We start from the raw sequence: 20,759 nt of genomic DNA on the forward strand, positions 1-20,759 counted from the left end.
CCATCTGTGGATTTCTCTGTGGCTCCTGCCCGGTGGCCCCAGGTGGGGCACAGACTGTGGCTGAACTTGACCTATAGCAGATCCCCTCCAAGGTGGTCCTGGGGCTGGCGCCCCCAGTGGCCAGCTTCAAAACGAGCTGGAGCATCATCCAGCCGCCTCCAAGTACAACACACCCAAGGGACAAATGGGCAGCCACCAGAGCCCTGCTGAGGCAGATCCTGCTCTGTAGGGTCAGCCCCGGCACAACAACTCTTCCACTGTCATTAAGGCCAGTCCTCACAACCAGTGAGACCGAGGTCAGTCCATCCCATTGATGTGCAATTATCAACCAAGGCTCAACTACAAAAGGAGGGCACATACAACCCATTCAAGGGACACAACTGGAGCATGTGGCTCAGGTGTCCAAAAAGACTGCACCAGTGAGCCCCACAGTACACCTACTACATAAGGCCACTCTATTAAGATCAGAAGACATAGCAGCCTTACCTAATACGTAGAAATAAACACAAGGAGGCAGCCAAAATGGGCAGAAAAATAAACTTGTCCCAAATGAAAGAACAGAACAAAGCTGCAGAGGAAGAACTAAACAAAATGGAGACAAGTAATCTATCAGATGCAGAGTTCCAAACGCTGGTTATAAGGATGCTCACTGATCTCAGGGAGAACTTTAACAAAGAGTTAGGAAACATAAAAATGGAGAAATAAAACATAAAAAAAAAAAATCAGTCAGAAATAAAAAATATATGAACAGAAATGAAGAATATAGTACAGGGAATCAACAGTAGATTAGATGAAGCAGAGGATCAAACCGCAATGTAGCAAATAAGGTAGAAAAACACACAACCAGAACAGCAAAAAGAAAAAAGAATCCAAAAAACAGGATAGTTTAAGGGTCCTCTGGGCCAATATCAAGCATATCAACATTTACATTATAGGGGTACCAGAATGAGGAGAGAGATAGCAAGGAATTGAAAATCTATTTGAATAAATAATGACAGAAAACTTCCCTAACCTGATGAAAGAAATAGACATACATGCTCAGGAAGCACAGAGAGTCCCAAACAAGGTGAACCCAAAGAGGCCAACACCAAAACACATTATAAGCAAAATGTTAAAGATTAAAGACAAAGAGAGAACCTTCAAAACAGCAAGAGAAAAGCAGTTAGTTACCTACAAGGGAGCCACCATAAGAATGTCAGCTTTGCAGGCTAGAAGAGATTGGCAGGAAATATTCAAAGTGATGAAAAGCAAGGACCTACAACCAAGATTACTCTACCCAGCAAAGCTATCGTTCAGAATTAAAGGACAGATAAGGAACTTCCCAGACAAGAAAAAGTTAAAGGAGTCCATCATCACCAAACCAGTACTTCTTTAAGATGGGAAGTGGTTAGGCATTGGAGAAAAGGGGAAAGGATTAAAAAATACAAATTGGTTGTTACACAATAGTCATGGGGATGTAGGGTATAGCATAAGGAATATAGTCAACAATATTGTAATAACTATGTATGGCGCCAGATAGGTATTAGATCTATCAGGATGATAGATGAGAGGGAGTGTGGGGGGCAGGGTGAAAAAGGTGAGGGTATTAAAAAATACAAATTGGTAGTTACAAAATAGTCATGAGAACAACCAAAATGCCCTTCAATAGATGAATGGATAAAAAAGTTGTGGTATATATACACAATGGAATACTATTCTGCCGTAAGAAAAGATGAAATAGTACCATTTGCGACAATATGGATGGATCTTGAGATTATAATGCTAAGCGAAATAAGTCAGATAGAAAAAGCAGAGAACCATATGATTTCACTGATATGTGGTATATAAACCAAAAACAACAAAAGGACAAGACAAACAAATGAGAAACAAAAACTCATAGACACAGACAATAGTTTAGTGGTTACTAGAGGGTAAGGGGGGTGGGGGGTGGTAGATGAGGGTAAAGGGGATCAAATATATGGTGATGGAAGGAGAACTGACTCTGGGTGGTGAACACACAATGGGATTTATAGATGATGTAATACAGAATTGTACACCTGAAATCTATGTAACTTTACTAACAATTGTCACCCCAATAAACTTTAATTAAAAAAAATAGTCATGAGGGTGTAAAAGGAATATAATCAATAATATGGTAAAAACTATGTATAGTGCCAGGTGATACTAGTTAGAGGGATCACTTCCTAAATTATATAAATGTCTAATCAGTATGCTGTACACTTGAAACTAATATAAAATAATACTGAATGTCAAATCTAACTGAAAATTTTAAAAAGGGAAGAAAAGATCAATAATCTTGTGATAGCATGGCACAGTGTCAGATGGTTGCTGGACTTAGCATGGTGATCACTTCTTTAGCATAAGGAATATAATCAATCATGTGGTTATAACACTGTACAGAACTAGATGGGTACTGTTGAATAACGATGATGTACACCTGAAACTAATATAATATTTTATGTCAGCTGTATGTTAATAAAAAACCTTTTTAAAAAAGAAGTTATATACTATTCTAACGGTAACAAATCCTGTTTCCAGTTGTTGATGGGAAACCATGAAAATGCCTTTAAAATGTGTCAATGCTATCAAACATAAGAAACATTAAAAAACATTTTATGTCTGTAATGCAGAAAATGAGGCAGTGACAGACATTGCTCAAATTTTTGTCAAGGGAAAGAAAACACGAAAACGCATGGCTATGAAACTACCAGAATCAAAAATTGAAGACCTTGTCTAAAGACAGTACCAGTGTTTATAAAAACATTAGAAAGCTATGTAATCTCTATAGAACGAAGACCTGTATTATACTTTCATCTGGAGGTACATGAGGTACCGCTGGGCTGTACACTAAGTGTATCCAAGGATCACAGGAGCATCATACATACACTCAATGGAGCCATCTTCTCATCCTGGGTCTCTTCACTAGTGCGGTTTGCTTTCAGGCTTCTCTCCCCCGTAACTCGTAACTGCGAGCTAACAAACAACACAATTAGTGTGCACCGTCTGGACGTGGCCCTCCACGTCTCTGTTCACTGTTCACTGTTCAGAATCTGAAAAGGGTCTTTGGGGACATCAGTAGGCAAAAGGAAGGACCGGGTGAATTGTACCAATACCCAGTTGATGCCACGACTGCTTTCCTGGAGGTTTTAGCTCACTTTCTTTTAGGTCACTTGGCAAGATTTCTTTTATAGACATATACTTTTTTCTGAAGTCAAAATTTCTGGGTCTGTTCTGTGAAGAGTGAAGTCAGAGTGTTCCATTTATTTTCTTTGTTGCCTCTTAGAATGAGAAGCTTTCAGCAGAAAATAAGGATGGCAGTTTTGAGGAGAGCAGAAGGCATAGGGCTGTCACTCGTGACTACGCACCTCAGTGGCCCAGAGCCGCTACCTCCCGGCACACTCTGCTCCGCTTTCTCCACGATCCTCCGCAAACCGTGCGCTCTGTCATTTCCTTTCCAGCCTGAAGGAGGGCGGCACGTTTCAGGACAACAGCGCCGGAGGCCCGGGCTCCGGGGTCCCTGGGACCACGGCCCGGCCCGCGGGCTTCCACCTGCTTCCACCCGGGTCCCGCCCCCAGGCCCGTCCAGCGGGGCTTACAGTGGGCAGCGAGCCTTCGGCCCGGACCTGGGGGGGCCTCCACTGTCGCCGACGGGCCCAGGTCCGGCGTCGGGGTCATGTTGAGCCGCTGGCCGCCCCTCTTTTTGCGGGTATAGACCCGTAGCGGCCACAGTGCCATTCACCCCACTCCTCGGGGGACCTCTTGGCCCTCCACTGCCTGTCTGGTCGCCTTCCTGAGGAGCCCAGCGACTGTGGGAGGGAGTCAACGTCAAGGGGGTGGCCGGAGGAGAAGCCAGAGCGCGGTACACAAAGCGGCAGAGCCCCAGGCCAGCAGCGCGGACCCTGACGCTGCCCCGACCCGCCCGCCTCGCTCCCGCCTTTTTATCTCCGCCAAGCCGCGCGGAGGCTTCTGGGAAGACGGAGTAACATGGCTGCCGCCACGCCCTTCTGGAGACGCAGAGCTCGGCTACTTGACCGTGGCCTGCGTGGCCCCTGGTGCAGGCCCACATGCCTCAGACTGAAGGGAAGCTTACTGAGAAAATGCTTTTTCCGCCTCTAGGAATTTGGTCCTTTGCTTTTAACTTTCTCGGTAGTCTCATAGGCCTGACAAGTGCTACTGATGCCTCCTTATCGGCACTGCGGTAAAGCCTTGGTAATGGAGTTTTAGATGTCTGAGCACAGGGAGCCTAGCGTGGGTCAGCCTGACTCAGTGCAGGAAGGTCAGAGAGGAATGAAAGCACTTTAAAGCAACAGGCAGTGTCCTCTTCAGCAGTCAACTGAGGGGTCATGGTACTTGGGAATCTAACCAAGCATTTGAAAATGTTAGGTTCCAGAAGTTTCTTCTCAAGGACAAGCAGAATCCCTTACCTCCTGCCCAGGAGCTACTTCCAGAATATCGGGGCAGCCTTGTGTCAAAGTGGAGAATTCCATAGGGGCACCCCTTTTAGTGCCCTGGGGCTCAGCTCTTTCGCTCTGCTCAGTTATAGGAATGACATCCCTCTCCCTCCATACACCCAGGTTGAACCATCTTGCTGCATGTGATAAACATATTGCGCACATAATAACCATCTTATTTTTTTAAGTGACATTTCACAATATCAAAAATGTATCTGTAGAGATGAAATTGAGGTAGATAAAAGGCAGGACTGGTTATAGAACAAGAACTCTCAGCCCTTTTTGAAACTTATCCTTGAAACTTATCACCAGCTGCAGAAGAAGAAATCTCTGCCGCTTCCAAAACACCCGACTATTCCTTCTACAAGTTTGAATGTACAACCCCTAATTAAAGGGGCACCAAAAATAGGCTCAAACTTGGACAGGAGTGCTGCTACGCTGTCTATGGAGTAATCTGCTTCTTTCTTCTCCTTTGCTTGAATAGTTAACTATGCTTCACTTTCGTTTCTGCTCGTGCTTGAATTCTTTCCTGAGCTGCCAAGAAACCACTATTCAGGCCCCTTCTCCATGCATCGCCAAGCATTTGGCCAAGCCTTCTGAACACCTTCACTTTAAACTCTGTATCAGCTCACATTTGAATTCTTTCCTACGTGAAGCCAAGAATCTTCTTGGCCCAGGGCTTGAGTCTCCACACCAGGGGATTTGCTCCGCTGGCACCAAAATTACAAACGCTCAAAGACTTTTCTGTGATGCCCCAATATTATGTGTGTAAATATAAACACATATATATAGCTGTTGCCAACGCTTCTGGGTCAGCGACTCAAATCAAGGTCCACTGACGCCAATAGAACAAAACTGAGTATTGTTAAGCAGAAAAGAAATTTTACTCTTTGATCAAGGAATGCAGAAGGGTGAGCTCATGCTGTAATGGCACCTATTCCCCAACTGGAAGGAAACGTCTGTATTTATAGACTGTGGTGTAAAGGGATTAAAGTATTTTAGGCAGGCGTAATTATTCTTCTACTCTGCCCTTGAGTGCATGATCCTTTTTGCACATGATGCCCCATCGCCATATTGGGTCAAAAGGTCCCTAGAGATGATCTGGTTGCCCCCTCATTTTGCAGCTTAAGAAACCACAGCGTAGGGAGGCTCATTATGACAGATGATTGGCATAAGTGGCATGGATCTCCTGGCATTTGGTTAGCATGCTTGTCATGTTCCCATTCCTTCTAACACATAGCTGGCAAAGAGATGGGGGAGTAAGAAAAGGAGCTTGAAGCCCTTGGTAGCATGGGGGAGGGGAAGGGATTACAGATTTGGTCTGTTTAAAGTTTCACCGAGAGCCAGTCTATAAAAGAGGAAAGAAATGTGTCCACTACTAAAGGGTGAGGTAGGGTAGAGACATCTCAACTCAGTCATCTTTCTATGTCCCCTCACTCCTTCCCCAAATACACAAACGCCAGCACAAGCATTCAGTCATGAGTGTTAAATCAAAGTTCCATTTCCCCCGTTGTACAGCTCCCATATCTAGACTCAGAATTCTACTGTCAATGTTTTACTTCAGTCATGTGACCAGTTTGATTAGGTTTGGGACAGTTATGGAGATGCTAACTTCCATGGGAAAACAGTTTCCAAATTTTATTTTTCCCCTTCTTCCACCTCAGTCCCCTCTGCCCCACCCCACTCCAGTTCAAGCTGTTGTTTCTCAGTCTAGTTGTGTAGGACACAGCTCCCTGGCCCATGCTGGTATTATGAGCCTTGAGCTTCCCCTCCCCCCCCAGGCAGACAGTCGCCAGTCGACGGATCGCTGCCCGCCACTCACGCTGCCAGCTACTGATGGCAGCACACAGCAGCCCATGGCGGCTCACGCTGCCGCTCCTGGCAGCACACGGTAGCCCATGGTAGCATACAGCAGCTCACTCAGGCTGCTGGCCACTCATGCTGGCTGCCGGCCACTGGCCACTCACAGCAGCACACAGTAGCTCATCACAGCACTTAGCAGCTGGTGGCAGACCACTGACAGCTCACACCAACCTTCCGCTTACTCAGGACAGCTCAGCTCCAGGAAGAGCGGTTGTTCACAATCTTAGCTGTAGAGGGCGCAGTTCACTGGCCCACGTGGGAATCGAACCTGTGACCTCGGTGTTAGGAGCACTGGCACTCCAACCACCTGAGCCACCAGGCCAGCCGCCCAAATTCCAAATTTTGAAGAGATTTCTGTTTTGGAAAACAGCCAGTTCATGGGTTTAGGATTCCCTGGAGCCCAGGGGAAATCTTTCTGAATGTTTTTTTATGGAGTGAATCCACTAAGCATCTTCAATTCTGGCACCATCCACAGGATTTAGGGTCCAAGTAAAAACCAGTTTATTTTTGCTTAGTTGACAAGAATGGAAAAAAACCTCAGTGATAAATGAAATGTAACTTCAAATGGCCATCTTAATGCTATGCAACAAGTGAAAAAAGGCTAAGGTGGGATTTTTATTTAATAGGCTTTTCTTGATCATCCGCTATGGGCCAGACTTTCTGCACTGGGGCTATAATCTCAAGCAACTCAGTTTGAGTGGGAGAGGGGCAGAGGGACAATTAGCCAGTCATCCACGTGAAAAGCTTCTCAGAGAAAAGTATAAGTGAGCTGAGTTTTAAGAGATGAATGGTAAGAGTTACAGAGATTAAAGGAAAGGGCGACCAGATGTGCTGCATGGAAGCACAGAAAAACATGATGCTCTTAGGGCACCACAAAGAGTAGTTGGAATGATTAAAGGCACGGCTCCATGAGGCAAGGGCAGAAGAGGTACTAGGCCTTGTGTGCTGAACCAAGGAGTCTGAACTTTATCCTGAAACTGGGAAGTCTCTGAAAGAATATTAAGCAGGAGACTGGCATGATCAGATTTTCAATTTAGAAAGGTCACCCTGACTGAAATGTGGATGCTGAAATTTAAAGAAATTGGGGTGGACACAGAAGACTAAGAAAGCACTATAATAGTCCAGACGAGAGATGAGAATGGCGCCTGTTACACTACGAGCTGTGAGAATAGAGAGGAGTGGAGGATAGCAAATATATGTAGAAGGCTGATTTGGCATAATTTAGACATGGCAGAAATGCACCATTTTAAGTGTACCTGTTAACTTGTTTATGGATAAAAGACATGGAAACATTGTTTAAGGGCCATCGTGATGGAAAATTTGAATACAGTTATTTGTTCTTTTAAAAGCATAAAAATGATTTAAATCCAGGACACATTTGGTAATAGCAAAGGTACAAAGCAAAGGACAGCCTCTTGGGGAACGATAAGTCTTTGAAATTTGGGGACCCTTACAGAGGATGTAGCGTATGCAGACTACTTACACAGCCTAATACCATGTTAACCACAAGCATTATGACGGGTAATTATCAGATATGTTAACATCAGGGGATTGTGTGATATAAATACATAAAATAGTAATTACAGGCAACTTCGAGGAAAAAAATCTTTATTTTTTACAAAAGTTTTCATAAATGCATTTTATATTTGATATGCATGCTATTGTAACGAAGCAACTAAAATATAATTATAGTTAAGATACTTTTATGCATATTTAAAAAGTAGTATTTTAATCTCATTTTTAAAAATTGAAAGTAGAATAAGCAAGTCTTCAAAAAAATATTCATTTTCCCCCCATGCAATTGTTGCAATGACTTAACAAGAAAACTTAAAGTAACCAGTCAATTGAATGTTTAAAAGCCACTGTCACCTCATGAAAATCTTTCCAGTTTGGGACCAGCTTTAGAAATGCTTGCATTCCAGTTATTTAGGTATTGCCTCTGGGTGATAATCATTCATGTGTTCTAACTGGAGATTCTCATTTGGGGCTTTGTCCTCACTTAAATGCTAATCCCATTCTTACTGCAGTTAATTGTAGATTCATTGAAAGGACTGTGCAGCATACTTGAGAGAAAAGTCAGACTACCAGGATCAGTTTTTCTTTTCATGTATATGCTTCCTTAAAATAAAAACAGGCAAGAAAATACAGCAACTTAGCTCAACATATAGTTTATCCATTTTACATATGATTATTCATTCTTTTTTTCCTGAGATATTAAGCAAGTTTGTAGTAAGTAGTCTGTTTTCATGCAAAAATACATTTTTCCATTCTTTACATTCATTTCATAGTATTTTGTATTCTAAATAACTATATCACATTTGTGCTTTATACATTTGGAAAATAAAGAATAATTCATTTTCTTTACTGCAGAAAAATAAACGATTATTGGTTCTTGGATGGGTAATACAATCAAGTTAACTGCCGACTTTCAAGTTCTTAAAGCATTACCTGACTATAAAAATAGCAATGGAAAGTTCTAATTTTTCTCATGCTTTTCACCTAAATTAGGAATGAAAGGTTGACTTGCTCATGTGAGGGAGATATGGTATGTTCATTCCTTGGACTCCTGAATTTGTGAGTTGCTAATACATGGAGCAGGCCTACACAACACACTTGGTCAGTTTCCTCTCTTACCTGGGGGCAGGGGGAGTAAAAGAAAAAAAATGGTATATATTCTACTTTATAATGTACACAAGAGTAGTTTGTAAAATGTGAGAATTACTAACACATTTGAATGAGAAACAGATAAAAGGCCAAATGTTTAAGAACATGTTTATGTTTAAGATATCGATCTCCGTTATACCTCTAGACTTCAATCAGATCTGATGTGTACTATGCACGTGAATGTCTTAAGTACCTAGCCTTTTTCTATATTGGCGAGAGAGAAACACAAACTCCTTCCCACCCCAAATAAAGTTGGGAAATCTGAAGGATTTTTCCGTTAATACATATTTTCGTTACGCTTTTATTTTTAAAAATTCAGTAGAGTTAAACAGAGGACTAGATAAGTGTAGGTGCGATATGTTTAGGGCCCACTGTTAACTTTTGTCAGCACATCAGTATTTTATTTAGCAGCCCAAGTGTGATGATTTCACACAGATCAGAAAGGTCAGTAGAAATATAAGAGCTTCAAAGAAAAAGAAGAAATCTTAACTTGTCCATAATCAATCATATCTAAGTACTATGTGGTATAAATAGGATCAAAATAAGTTTTAAATTATTTGCTTACAAGACCTTGTCAAAACCCTTTTGGAAACAAAGCCAACTACACAACTGAGTGGAATGACAATGGGAAACGGCTTCCTTTTCTTCAAGATGTGAAACTACCTGTCTTTAAAATACTGCGAACATCCAATCCAGGTAATGATCTTTCCCTTTTAATTAGTCAAATATATATCAAATATAAAAGATGAACACAATATAGATGTGGCATTGGACATTTTTTAGTATTTGTTTATTCAGAAATGCCTTTAAACATTAAGGTGCTTAGAATGAGCTCCTTTACGAAAGTCAAATTTATAAGTGCAAATAGCGGGTCTGCAAAGAGAAGATGCCAAAGGAATATATGTAAAAACTGGATCAATTCATCCAATGAAGCTGTGGTCCACTTTTTCCCAGAATGGACTAAAAGTATATAATCATGGATGCAGGTTCATCCCGTAGGCCCGTGTGATTACACAGCTCTAACTGATAGCAGTTACTCAGTTTCCATTTGCGCCAGGGGAATGAGCTTCTGGACTGTGAACACGGCCCCCATCTCTGCTTTCAGAGTCCTGCCTCTAAAGAAAACACTTTCCCAGGGTTGGTTCTTTCTGCAGATGGACAATCTGTAGCTTAGACCTTAATTGCTGTCCATGTTGGGCTTTAATTACATGAAATTGTTGACGCCCAGGTGCACGAAGTGTCTAAATACATAATGCAAGAGAGGCTTTCATGGGTGAGCTTAGAGCCATTTAAGATTTTATGAACGGAATGATGCACTAAGGAGGTATTTGTCTAACATGGACATAGAAAGTTTTCTCGGGGTACTTTGAAGAAGTTTTTCAAAATTATGCTGTTGAAAAATTACTTTATTTGGAAGTAACATCCCCTCTTCCCCACACTTTGCCTTGATAATCTTACTGAAAGGAAGTGAAATTGTTCAGAATTACAGCCATTTTGGGTTTCCCAGGCCTGGCATGGACATACTGAGAATGGAAGACTGGAAGAACCCAGCAAGGAACATAGGAACATTCACTGCTACCTACCCTGAGAAAGAATTCTGGGTTTCTTTTCCCAAGTCTTCCCCAAAGGTCCACTCATTGTAAAGTCAACAGGCATCTTTTATAATTTATGTGGTAAGAAATCCACGAATATGCACATACTATTCTTAAAGTAGTTGAACGTTACATTTTTTTTCCAGGTAGTTACTGAATATTTTAATGAGCTTATAAATGAGAAAATGTATTGAAAGATTTTTGTACCATGTTATATATATATAACATTTGTTTTAAGAATATCTGAATTTGCATTTTCCATGAATAAAAGTCAAAATTAGAAAGAAAACTTTTTCACATCAATAAGGATTGTCATGTTTGAAGAATCTGAAGTTACGTAGAATGTGAGTTAGCATGATTCTATACACCTAGTTTTAATTTTTAAAGTCTGATTTCATTGTGATTTTTGACAAGCAGTTACTGAATGAGGTAGTCCACTCTGCCTAGCTATTTGCTGTGTCTGGTTACCATTCCACAAATAATTAAGTACAATGTATCAGTTATGGTTTTCCTTCATGTTTAATAGGAGTGCTGTGAACATTGAGAAGATACTTCTTTTAGCGGTACACAGTTCTTGAGAAAAGTCTTGAGTTTTACATTGCCATTTGCAATATTTTTAGAAGCTTGCTACAATATCATTTTAATAAAAATAAAGTGTACTTGGTGATGATAGACAAAATATTGTTAAAGACCTCTTGGGCCAGGAAAAGGTTCAGTCATCATAAGGTCCCGAGCTTATTCACTTGCGGCTGCGTCATGCTGACTCCTCACTTTCAGGAATAACTATGAATGGCTACGCGGTCCATTGTACTGAGAAGAACTTCCCTTGAGCTTCACATGGAGGTTGAGTAAAGCTCTTCTATTTGTTTTTTGAAGTACTCTCTCAGTTCAGGTCTCTTAGCCTTTAGTGTCGGTGTCAGCAAGCCATTTTGAACTGAGAACATGTCAGAATGGATGTGAATGGCTTTGACCTAAAAACCAAATGCAGAATGCGTCTTTATCAGGAATGTAACACAACATGGATAGCATACATGATAAAAGTAAACAGGCACATGGGAATAAGTATTGATATATAAACACTGATATATATATGTATATATATATATATATATATATATATATATATATATATATATATATATATATATATATAAACAATTGATATATAAACACTGTGCCTATTTAAAGGTCAAAATTATGTTAATAACATTCCAGCCTATTTGGTATGTCTGAAAGCCACTTTTTTCCTTCCTAATCCTTCCTTTAGCCAGTCAGCAGAAGTGAATTGGTTGCTTACTCTGTGCCAGGCACTGAGGACACACACAGAGGAATCACGAGTGCGCCTGCCCTCAGGGAGGGACACGTGCACATCCAGTGGAGCAGACACACTGGGCAGTTATCAGACAACACGGCACACAAGGGCACCTAATGCAGGGGAGAGGGAGGAGCAGTCGGGGAAGCCTTCCCAAATCAGGTGAGAGTTAAAGACGGAGTAACAGCCAGCAAAGGAGGAGAGGCAGGTGGAATAGGGCTTTCCAGGCAGAGGCAACCCCAAGACCAAAGCTGGGGAAGTGAGAAATGGCTGAGTGAGTGTAAGAAAGGAAATGTAAGTGGTGTCTTGCAGTTTATATAGAGTCGGAGGTAACGAGGGTGTGCGATGACGCGGATGTGGTAGATGGGTCTGTTTCTGGAGGAGCTCACACTTTATGCTGAAGAAAATAGGGAGGGGCTGAAGGTTCTTATACAGGGAAACGACATGGCTGAATACACATTAGAAAGGTCTCTCCCAGAGAACTTAAAAATCATGGTTTTTAAGAACGTTGATTGGAAGCAGGGAAACCAATCCAAAGGACGTGGCCAATCCACAGGCCAGAAGATAAGGGCCTACACTTAGAGCAGTGGCAGGGACAGCGCCAAGGAAGCCCTGCTAAGGACGATTCAGAGACAAATGGGCAAAATGGAGTGAATAGGGAGGCAGCCAGGAGGGCTCCCAGGATTTGGCTAGGATGGCTGCATAGATGACAGTGCCACTCAGGAGGAATGTGAAGTGAAGACGGGACATGATAAGCCTACCTGAAAAAATAGTTTTGTCACGGAATTTGATCACATCTTGTGGAAGGAGGCATGGAGGGACCAGACTTAGTGTTCACACTGCGTAGGTCCATGGGGCATATCCCAAAGTCTCCTGGCAAGGCTGGATGGGGGGCCAGAGAGATAGATGAACTGATCCAGGGGGGCCTGGTTAGGTTGCTCCCACCTGGGGCTCTAGCTGAAAGGGTGACTATCAGTTCTATGAGAATTTTATGATCCGGGCTTGAGCTGAATCCTGGAATGACACTGTCTCAAGAAATTGTATCCTGACTGACAACAGGGTCTAAATTCAATGATTTTTGTTGAGATAATAGACCCACGTCATTAAACAGCAAACAGGGTTATCAACTGCTATAATACAGACTTTTAAAAATTAATTCAAAATATGTGCTAAATATACATGTACATTCATTTTGTTGTTTTGTGCAATTGATATTAATTGAGCAACAACTGTGTGTCCGGTATTGTGTTAGGCACTAGGTATACAAAGAAGAATAAGACACAGTCCCTGCCCACGTGGAGCTTATCATCTAATGAGAAATGCTACCGAACGATATTGCTACTATCGGGACCAGCACAGAGGGGCACCTTTGGCAGGTAGAGTCAGTTGCTTTCCCAGTACTCACTCCCTACTTCTTCCAAGCTAACAGAACCCTAATTTGGTTGGGGGCCAAAACGATCTATGTTAATCATGACAATCCTGTTCCCTGATTTTCCAGCCTCCCTTGCAGCTAGGTAGTAGCCATGGGATCCACGTTTGGCTAATGAGAAGGCAAAGTTTTGCTTTTCTAATAAAAGATTCAGAGATAGCTATGTCTATCCACTCTCCCTTTTTCCTTTCTTGAATATGAACAATGTCCAAAGCCATAGCAGCCACCTTGTGAACATTAGGTGATAAACCAACACACTAAGAATAAAATGTAGAAAGACAGGCAGAGCCTAGGCCTTTGAGGACCTGTGTCTACCTTGGAGTGCCTGTCTTTGGATTTCTTATGTGAGGAAAAACACAAAACACACCCTGTGTGTTTAAGACACTGTGGGTTTTCGGTTAGAGCTGAATGCATTTCTGCTGCAGCACCTAATCCAGGCTTGGACAGGATTCATTGAAAAGGGATGCTCGACTTGAACTCTGAGGAATCAGCAGGCTTTTGCCAGATGGAGACAGCAAGGGAAGGGGAGTGGTTGTTCTGTGGCCTGGGAGGAGGCTCTTCTAGGCAGAGGCAACATGTGCCAAAGCACATTTGGAGCATTATAAGCACAGACTGAAGCATGTGTGGTACAAATGAAGGAGGAGAAAGAGATGGGGCTGGGGAGATAGACTGGGGCCAAATTATAAAGGATCAGTATGCCAAGGTAGGGAGTTTGGACAGGATTCTCTAAGCAATTTGTAAGCAGTGAGAGACAGAGCCAGAAAGATTACTCTGTTATGAATGGATTGAAGTGAGATGAAAGTGGAAGCTGGAAGAACAGCCAAGAGGCAAGACTGATGGTTATTTGAGCTGTGAAGTTGGTTGTAGAGATGGAAATAGGTTTCAGAGGGAGAAAGGACAGGACTTACAATTGGTTTGGGTAGGTGGTAAAGGCAGAGAGATAATAAGAATGGCTCTAGGTTTTTGCTTGAGCAGAAAAACTGGAGGAGGAGCAGAAAGATTCTTTGGAGGTGGGAAGATCAAGTATCATGTTAAGTCTGAAATGCTTCTGAGACACTCAAGTGGTCTCTGGACATTGGATGTATGAGTAGTAATATGCAGGACAGAGCTGCAGTCTGGGCTTGAGATAGAGAAGGAATGACTTAAGAAGTAGCAAGGAACTAGCGTGTGGCTTACAAAAGCCAGGAGAACAGAGAGAGAGGTCACTATGTCAGATGCTATTGTCATATGAGAACTGTTAATAAAAATCAATGGGCACAATCAGGAAATGACGTATTTCAAAAATCAATGTATATGCCACCTTATACCCATTAGGATGGCTATCATCCAAAAAACATAAAATAACAAGTGTTGGTGAGGATACAGAGAAACTGGAATCCTTGTGCATTGTTGGTGTGAATAAACAATGATGCAGCCACTGTGGAAAACAGCATGGCGGTTCCTCAAAAAATTAAAAACAGAATTACCATACGATCCAGCAATTCCACTTCTGAGTATATATCCAAAAGAATTGAAAGCAGGGACTTGAACAGGTATTTGTACAGTTGTGTTCATAGTAGCATTATTCACAATAGCTAAAACATGGAATAAACCCCAATGTCCATCAATAGATGAACGGATAAGCAAAATGTGTTACAAACATATGATGGAATATTATTCACTTTGAAAAGGAAGGAAATACTGACACATGCTACAACACTGATGAACCTTGAGGACATTACTCTAAGTGAAATAAGGCAGTCACAAAAAGACTAATACCACACGATTACACTTAGATGAAATTCTTAGAGGAGTCAAAGTCATAGAAACAGAAAGTAAAATGGTGGTTGCCAGGATTTGGGAGGAGGGAGGTGGAATTGGGTATTATTGTTTAATAACTACAGTTTCAATTTTACAAGGTGAAAACAGTTATGGAGATGGATGGTTGTACAACACTACCAAGGAATCTAATACCACTCAACTGTACACTTAAAAATGGTTAAGATAGTAATTTTTTTTCTGTATTTGCTACAATAAAAATAATTGCGAAAAACAAATAAATGTATGCAAATAGTTGCAAAAGTCAATATGCTACTCATTGTTTTCAAAATCTCTGATGCTAACAGTCTAGTGCCTTGGCAGGTGGATATTTTAAGATGTCAAAAGATTCTTTGCTCAGAAAACTCTGCATTACATTCACTGATTTTTCAGATCAAAAACTCAATATACAAAGAAGAACTTTAAAACAGTTATACATCCAACTTCCTAAAAAGCATTTAAGAAAAATTTTAACAAATTCTGGCTTTTTTAAAACCCATGCTTATAACTTAAAAAATGTGAACGTTTTCAAATGAGCACAACATTAATAAATCAGATTCATCTTTAACTCGCAGAAATTTGTTCAAGTGAAGAATGCACTTTTGTTATAAAAAGAATAGCATTTTAAAGGATTTCTGTGGAGGGGAGGGGGAAAGGACTTTAGGCTAAAACTAGAGCTAGCATTACAGGCAGCTGCCTCAACTGTATTTCACATATCGAAAGGATTTCTACTTGAATAGGCAATATAAATAGCTGGAAGTTTGGACGATAAGGGGGTATTACCAAATGTTTCAAAATTAGTTAAGGTTCTAGTAAAAAGTGTTTTGTTTAAAAACTTAATATTCTTGATAGTCAAAGAAACAAGGAGTTGGTAGGCCAGAAGGCTGCCATTTTTTGTACCCTCTGGAATATACTTTTTTCCTCATTTATTTTTAATCAAACATAAACTGCCCTAAGGGACCCAAAATTCACTGGAAACTGGTCCCAGAGGAGATGTTTTCAGACGATAGTTCGCTGGGAACTAGGGGTTCTGTAAAAGCCACTACTGGGGGTGGCATGGAGGTGGTTGTAGATAGGTAGGGGTGGGATGAGATGGGAGTGAAGCTCCGGCCCAGAATCCCCCGGTACAGGGCTGCTCTTTGTTTTGTGTATACTCGACTTTCATAGATGTCATCTAAGTTCTGCTACTTAAACAAGTTTGGAAATGATTGGCAAAAAAACTAGCTAGCCTGAAAAAACATGAACACGATTTAAGTCAAACTTAATCCTAGATACAGTGATTTAATTTAGTAATTCATGTTTACTGTCATAAAATGAAAAATTGAAAAACCAATAGTGCTAATGTCTTTAGCTTTTTTAAATAAAAAAAAGTTATCTTCTGATAGAAACAGTATCACATAAAGGCTTTTGGTAAGTGCAAACCATCTATCCACCTTCTTCTGTAAATGGAATTAATAATATAGTTTTAAAAGAAGATGCAAATGCAAAGATATAATTTCTACAGCATCCTGAAGCCTGGGTTTCAGCTCCTCTGAGCTTCTACCAGCAGGTAAAGAACAATTAGCAACTGGCACAGGTTTATGTTCAGTACAGGGGTGGGGGTGGGCATCTTTGAAAATCCAGTAGTGACAAGCAGAAGCTAAAACCAACACAATTCAGGTAAGATGGATTTCACAGGGAGAGCCACACAATGCTATTTAGATGGTAAGTAGCATGGAAAAGAAAACAGTATGATTTTAGGAAGAAAGGGCTACCTCCACAGGTAGATTCTGAATATCCATCAAACCAGCCGCCTGCAGCAAGCCCAAAGGGATGATGGGGGAATCTGCGGTTCACTGTGACTACAAAATAGTCTCTGTCTGGGCAGAGAACATATCCTTCAATCCAGCCTTATGAGCAGCCAAGCAATATGGCATGCAGCTCACCTTTCAGCCCCTTAGTGAGCGGATTAGAGGAACACTGCTGCCAGGCTGCCAGTCCTGCTCCAGTCTGACCTACAGCCCTGGGTCTATTTAATTTCTTCCATAAAAATACCTATACAAACTGCTCCAGTAACTCAAAGTCTAGTCAGTAAATGGGGAAAAAACAAAAAAATGGGTCAAACCAGTTGTTTAACTAACACTGACCTTAATGGTGGGGCACAACCTATAGTTTTGTGGTGTTTTTTTTTTCAGAAGTAAACCAATGATAAAACCATTGTTCATTTTTTATAAATAATTATATATTTCTACTAAAATCAAACTGTTGAATGTGGAAACAAAAAGGAACAAAAATCTTTAATCTCCCTTTACACCTAACACAACTTGAGACTCATTTTTCAATCTGTAATCAGCAAATTTCTTGTTGAGGAAAGAAGAGGGTCCTTTATGTTAGCTTCCTTGCTGAAACTACACTCTCGTCACTGAAAAGTGATTCTACAGTTTTTTTAAATTTAGAAATAGTGTAACATTTAAATATTGTATTGGAACAAAATACCTGAAAAGTGTCAATTTATGCCAATTCAATTTAAGCACAGAATTTTTCATAGTTTTGAAGAAACATAGTACTTTACCTTTTTCAACAGTATTGCTCAATGAAATAGTTTAACACGCCATAGTGCTTGTAGATAACACAGAGTGCATAATTTAGGACAGAAAGATAAAGTTAAAAAAACCCACCAACATTTAAATTAATTAGGAAAATGCTCAATTCATTTCTAATTTAAAGGCAAATTGGTTAGGTAAGTATTCATTTCAAAGACAGGAAATATAATATTTTTAGTGAGGGCTTCCCAGTCAGAATTTGAAAAATCTATCAAGCGTTAAGTTCACTTTGTATTATCTATGCAAACTAATAAGGCATATAAATGTCAATAAAATGGTTAAATCAGTTAAGTATGCTCGAATACTTCCCTGGTACCCACATATTTTAATTATTGATACAGTTATTCCTCTCTACTCATTAAAATATATCTTCCAAAGATCTATATAAACTAAAAATGGTGGTAAGTAGCATGGAAAAGAAAACAATATGATTTTAGTAAGAAAGGACTTAATTCTAGCAATTGTCCATTTCTGGAAATTAAATTACATTAATTTTTTATCTAATGCAAAGTTTAATTCATATTAACCCTGCCCAGTATGTCTGAACTCCTAAAGCTTTCCTTGAACGATTTAAGCCTTGGGCGTGGATACCTATATTTGTGTGTGTGTGTGTGTGTGTGTGTGTGTGTGTGTGTGTGTATGGTTTCTTAAAAATTAGTATTAAGCCTTAATTGATCATTCATTTTTGAGAAAAAAAGGAAAAAGACAAACTGACAATGGATTATGGATTAACTCAATTTATGATGAGCTTTGCAACACAACTGGACCCTCCTCAAGCACGAGGCCAGGCTTTTGCTCTCCTGTGGTCAGCTGAGGGCACACACTGGCTGTGGTGAGGAGGATGCCACGGACCAACAAAGAGGTGACAGCCTTGGCAATAAAACTCAGGTCTTTGGGATACCATGTGACTTCTCTGTATTGGACATTACCATGGTGAGGGCAGAGTATCAGAGCGCGGTAAATGCTTAAGGCATATGGAAAGTCAAGAATAAGTCTCCTATTAATGAAAGCTCTAACTTGACCAATGGTTACAACTGGAAACTCAGCCAAAGGTCCCTTTTAAGCATAATCTTAGGAGCTGGTAGTCTTTTTCCAGGAAGAGGAATCTAAATGTTGTGCTTCTCCACATGCTCCGGGGAGAGTCACGCCTGCCAAACCCAGCAGGGGGCGCGCAGGCCTTAGGAATCACAGGAACGAACAGGCTTAGCAATCAGGCCCTCTGCATCCTCAGTGTTAGAGCCAGGGCTTCAGGTCACCACGTAGGCCCAGACCGGCCAGGTCTTGACCACCCGTCTGTGGCCTCTCCTCTACATGATCATAGGATCTGGTCAACCACTCCCTTTAATGGAAGGGCAATGAAGTCAGTTCTTCCAAATTTTGAAATTTAAATAATTATTATGCCAGAATTGACCTTACGTTTGGAAAGATAAACGGTAACTTGCCTGAATGCCTCAAATTTTGTAATTTTTTTAAAATGAAGATTTATTCATCCAGGTCTTCTTTGCCCTAAAACATGATGTCAGACGAGAATAAAGCAGTGTTTCTCAAACTAGGTTAATGTAAAGATCTATTTCAAAAGAAAAACCATTCTCTCAGACCCTGAAACTATGTTTAGATTTCCTCAGTTTGAAACTTTAAAAGAAAATAGTCTTAATCTGTAGAAATGTTTTTTAATTGTAAATAATTGCTGTCAGAGTTTTACATTTAAAACTGGTTTAAAAATGTTTTTAGGCTATCATCAAAATGAACATACGAAATTTAAAATTCTCATACACCTTGCAGATCCCTAATACTATATATCTGAGGACCCTGTTTGAGAAATAAAATTTTATGAAAAACGGTTATATTAATTACATACTAGGGAATTTGGAAAATTAGGTTTTTAAATATTTTTCTGCTTGAAGAATTTTTTGTTTTGAATTTTTGACTAAAGGGGATGTATTAATGGTATACATAAGTAGGATCAAGTATGCTTATGATCTCAGTTACAGTAAGAACCCCAACCTTGCAAAGACAGAAAGTCTTAGAGGACCGCTGTGTTTCTCCTAACACATTCTTTGGTTCTTCCTCTTTGGAGAGGGGAGGCTGGGCTGACAGATCCCTGGCCCAAGGAGCAGTTTTTCCATGTCCTAGCAAGATATTTGCCTGCTGCAGCCAGGAAGACAGTGTGGCAGGTAGCGTGGAGGCAGGCAGTGTACACATGATGTACTCGTGATGGCTAGAGTAACACTGCAGCTTTATGAACGTTGGTGATTATGAGTCTCATTCGACACATGACCTATTTTAGTTCAGGACGCAGACAAAGTCAGGTTGGAATAGGCCTTCAGGGGTCCGCTGGTACACAGCCTGCCTGCAGGCCACAGCATGGAGGGTGGGGAATCTAGGTCACGGTCGCTGTGGGTTCATTTAATTTTCATCACTGCATAAAGGGCTGTAACAAGTATGGGGAAAGCTATAGTTACCTGTTCAAAAGAATGGAGTCCGCTTTCTTTTCCTAACCTCATCATATCTTCCAAAATGGCTTTCTTCAGCTCCTGAATTGAACCATAGAGGTAAAGTGACAAGACCAAAATCACATTTCACACCGACACACTCTCCCTACCCACTCAACTGGGGCCGACACTGCCCGGCAACATGCTAATCGCCACCTGTCATCTGCCACGTAAGTCCCAGGCACAGCCAACGGAGTGACGACGAATAGGCTAAGAGACCACGTTCATTTTTGAAGTGGACTTCTGTTCAGTCTGGTGAATCCCAGGGTCCCTGACACCCCCAGAAAAGCCCAGGGCCCAGTGGGAGTGGAGCGCTAGTGTCCATGGCTGCTGCTGAGAAAAGGACCATGTGACTGAGCATCGGCTGAGCAGAGCACAGGGACCCTCTTCCACAGGATCCTACAGAGAAGGTTTCTGGAAGGTGTGAGTGGCTAACGCTCCAAGCAGGAAAAACTGTTACTTTTTCAATTCCATGACTGTCTCTCTAAGTCCAGTAGATACAAAATCCACCTCACATTTGGATAGAGCATGCCCAGTAAAGCAGAAGGCCTCTGTTCATATCTGATACTGCTGGTAA

General features: G+C 41.0%; 2 protein-coding genes across 8 annotated transcripts in view; both read right to left on the reverse strand.

Annotated features, from left to right (window-relative positions):
* The window catches only part of MEIKIN (meiotic kinetochore factor), a gene marked incomplete at both ends in the record, with an annotated part of 76,410 nt that extends 72,675 nt beyond the window's left edge, over positions 1 to 3,735 (reverse strand). Inside the window, 3 exon segments of the mRNA XM_081036203.1 lie at positions 2,886 to 2,973; positions 3,366 to 3,573; positions 3,576 to 3,735. Of these exon segments, the coding sequence (XP_080892329.1) occupies positions 2,886 to 2,973; positions 3,366 to 3,573; positions 3,576 to 3,735 (456 nt within the window).
* Positions 3,736 to 7,905: 4,170 nt separating this feature from the next.
* Positions 7,906 to 20,759, reverse strand: part of ACSL6 (acyl-CoA synthetase long chain family member 6) — a 55,225-nt gene continuing 42,371 nt past the window's right edge. For all 7 annotated transcript variants that reach the window (XM_081036216.1, XM_081036217.1, XM_081036220.1 and 4 more), the window contains exons 20-21: positions 20,153 to 20,224; positions 7,906 to 11,541 (exon numbers count right to left, since the gene is read on the reverse strand). In XM_081036216.1, coding sequence (XP_080892342.1) covers positions 11,404 to 11,541; positions 20,153 to 20,224 — 210 coding nt within the window. In that variant the 3' untranslated portion in view covers positions 7,906 to 11,403. The remainder of the gene's footprint in view (positions 11,542 to 20,152; positions 20,225 to 20,759) is intronic.

This window comes from Rhinolophus hipposideros, assembly GCF_964194185.1.
Source record: "Rhinolophus hipposideros genome assembly, chromosome: 23".
Classification (NCBI taxonomy): Eukaryota; Metazoa; Chordata; class Mammalia; order Chiroptera; family Rhinolophidae; genus Rhinolophus; species Rhinolophus hipposideros.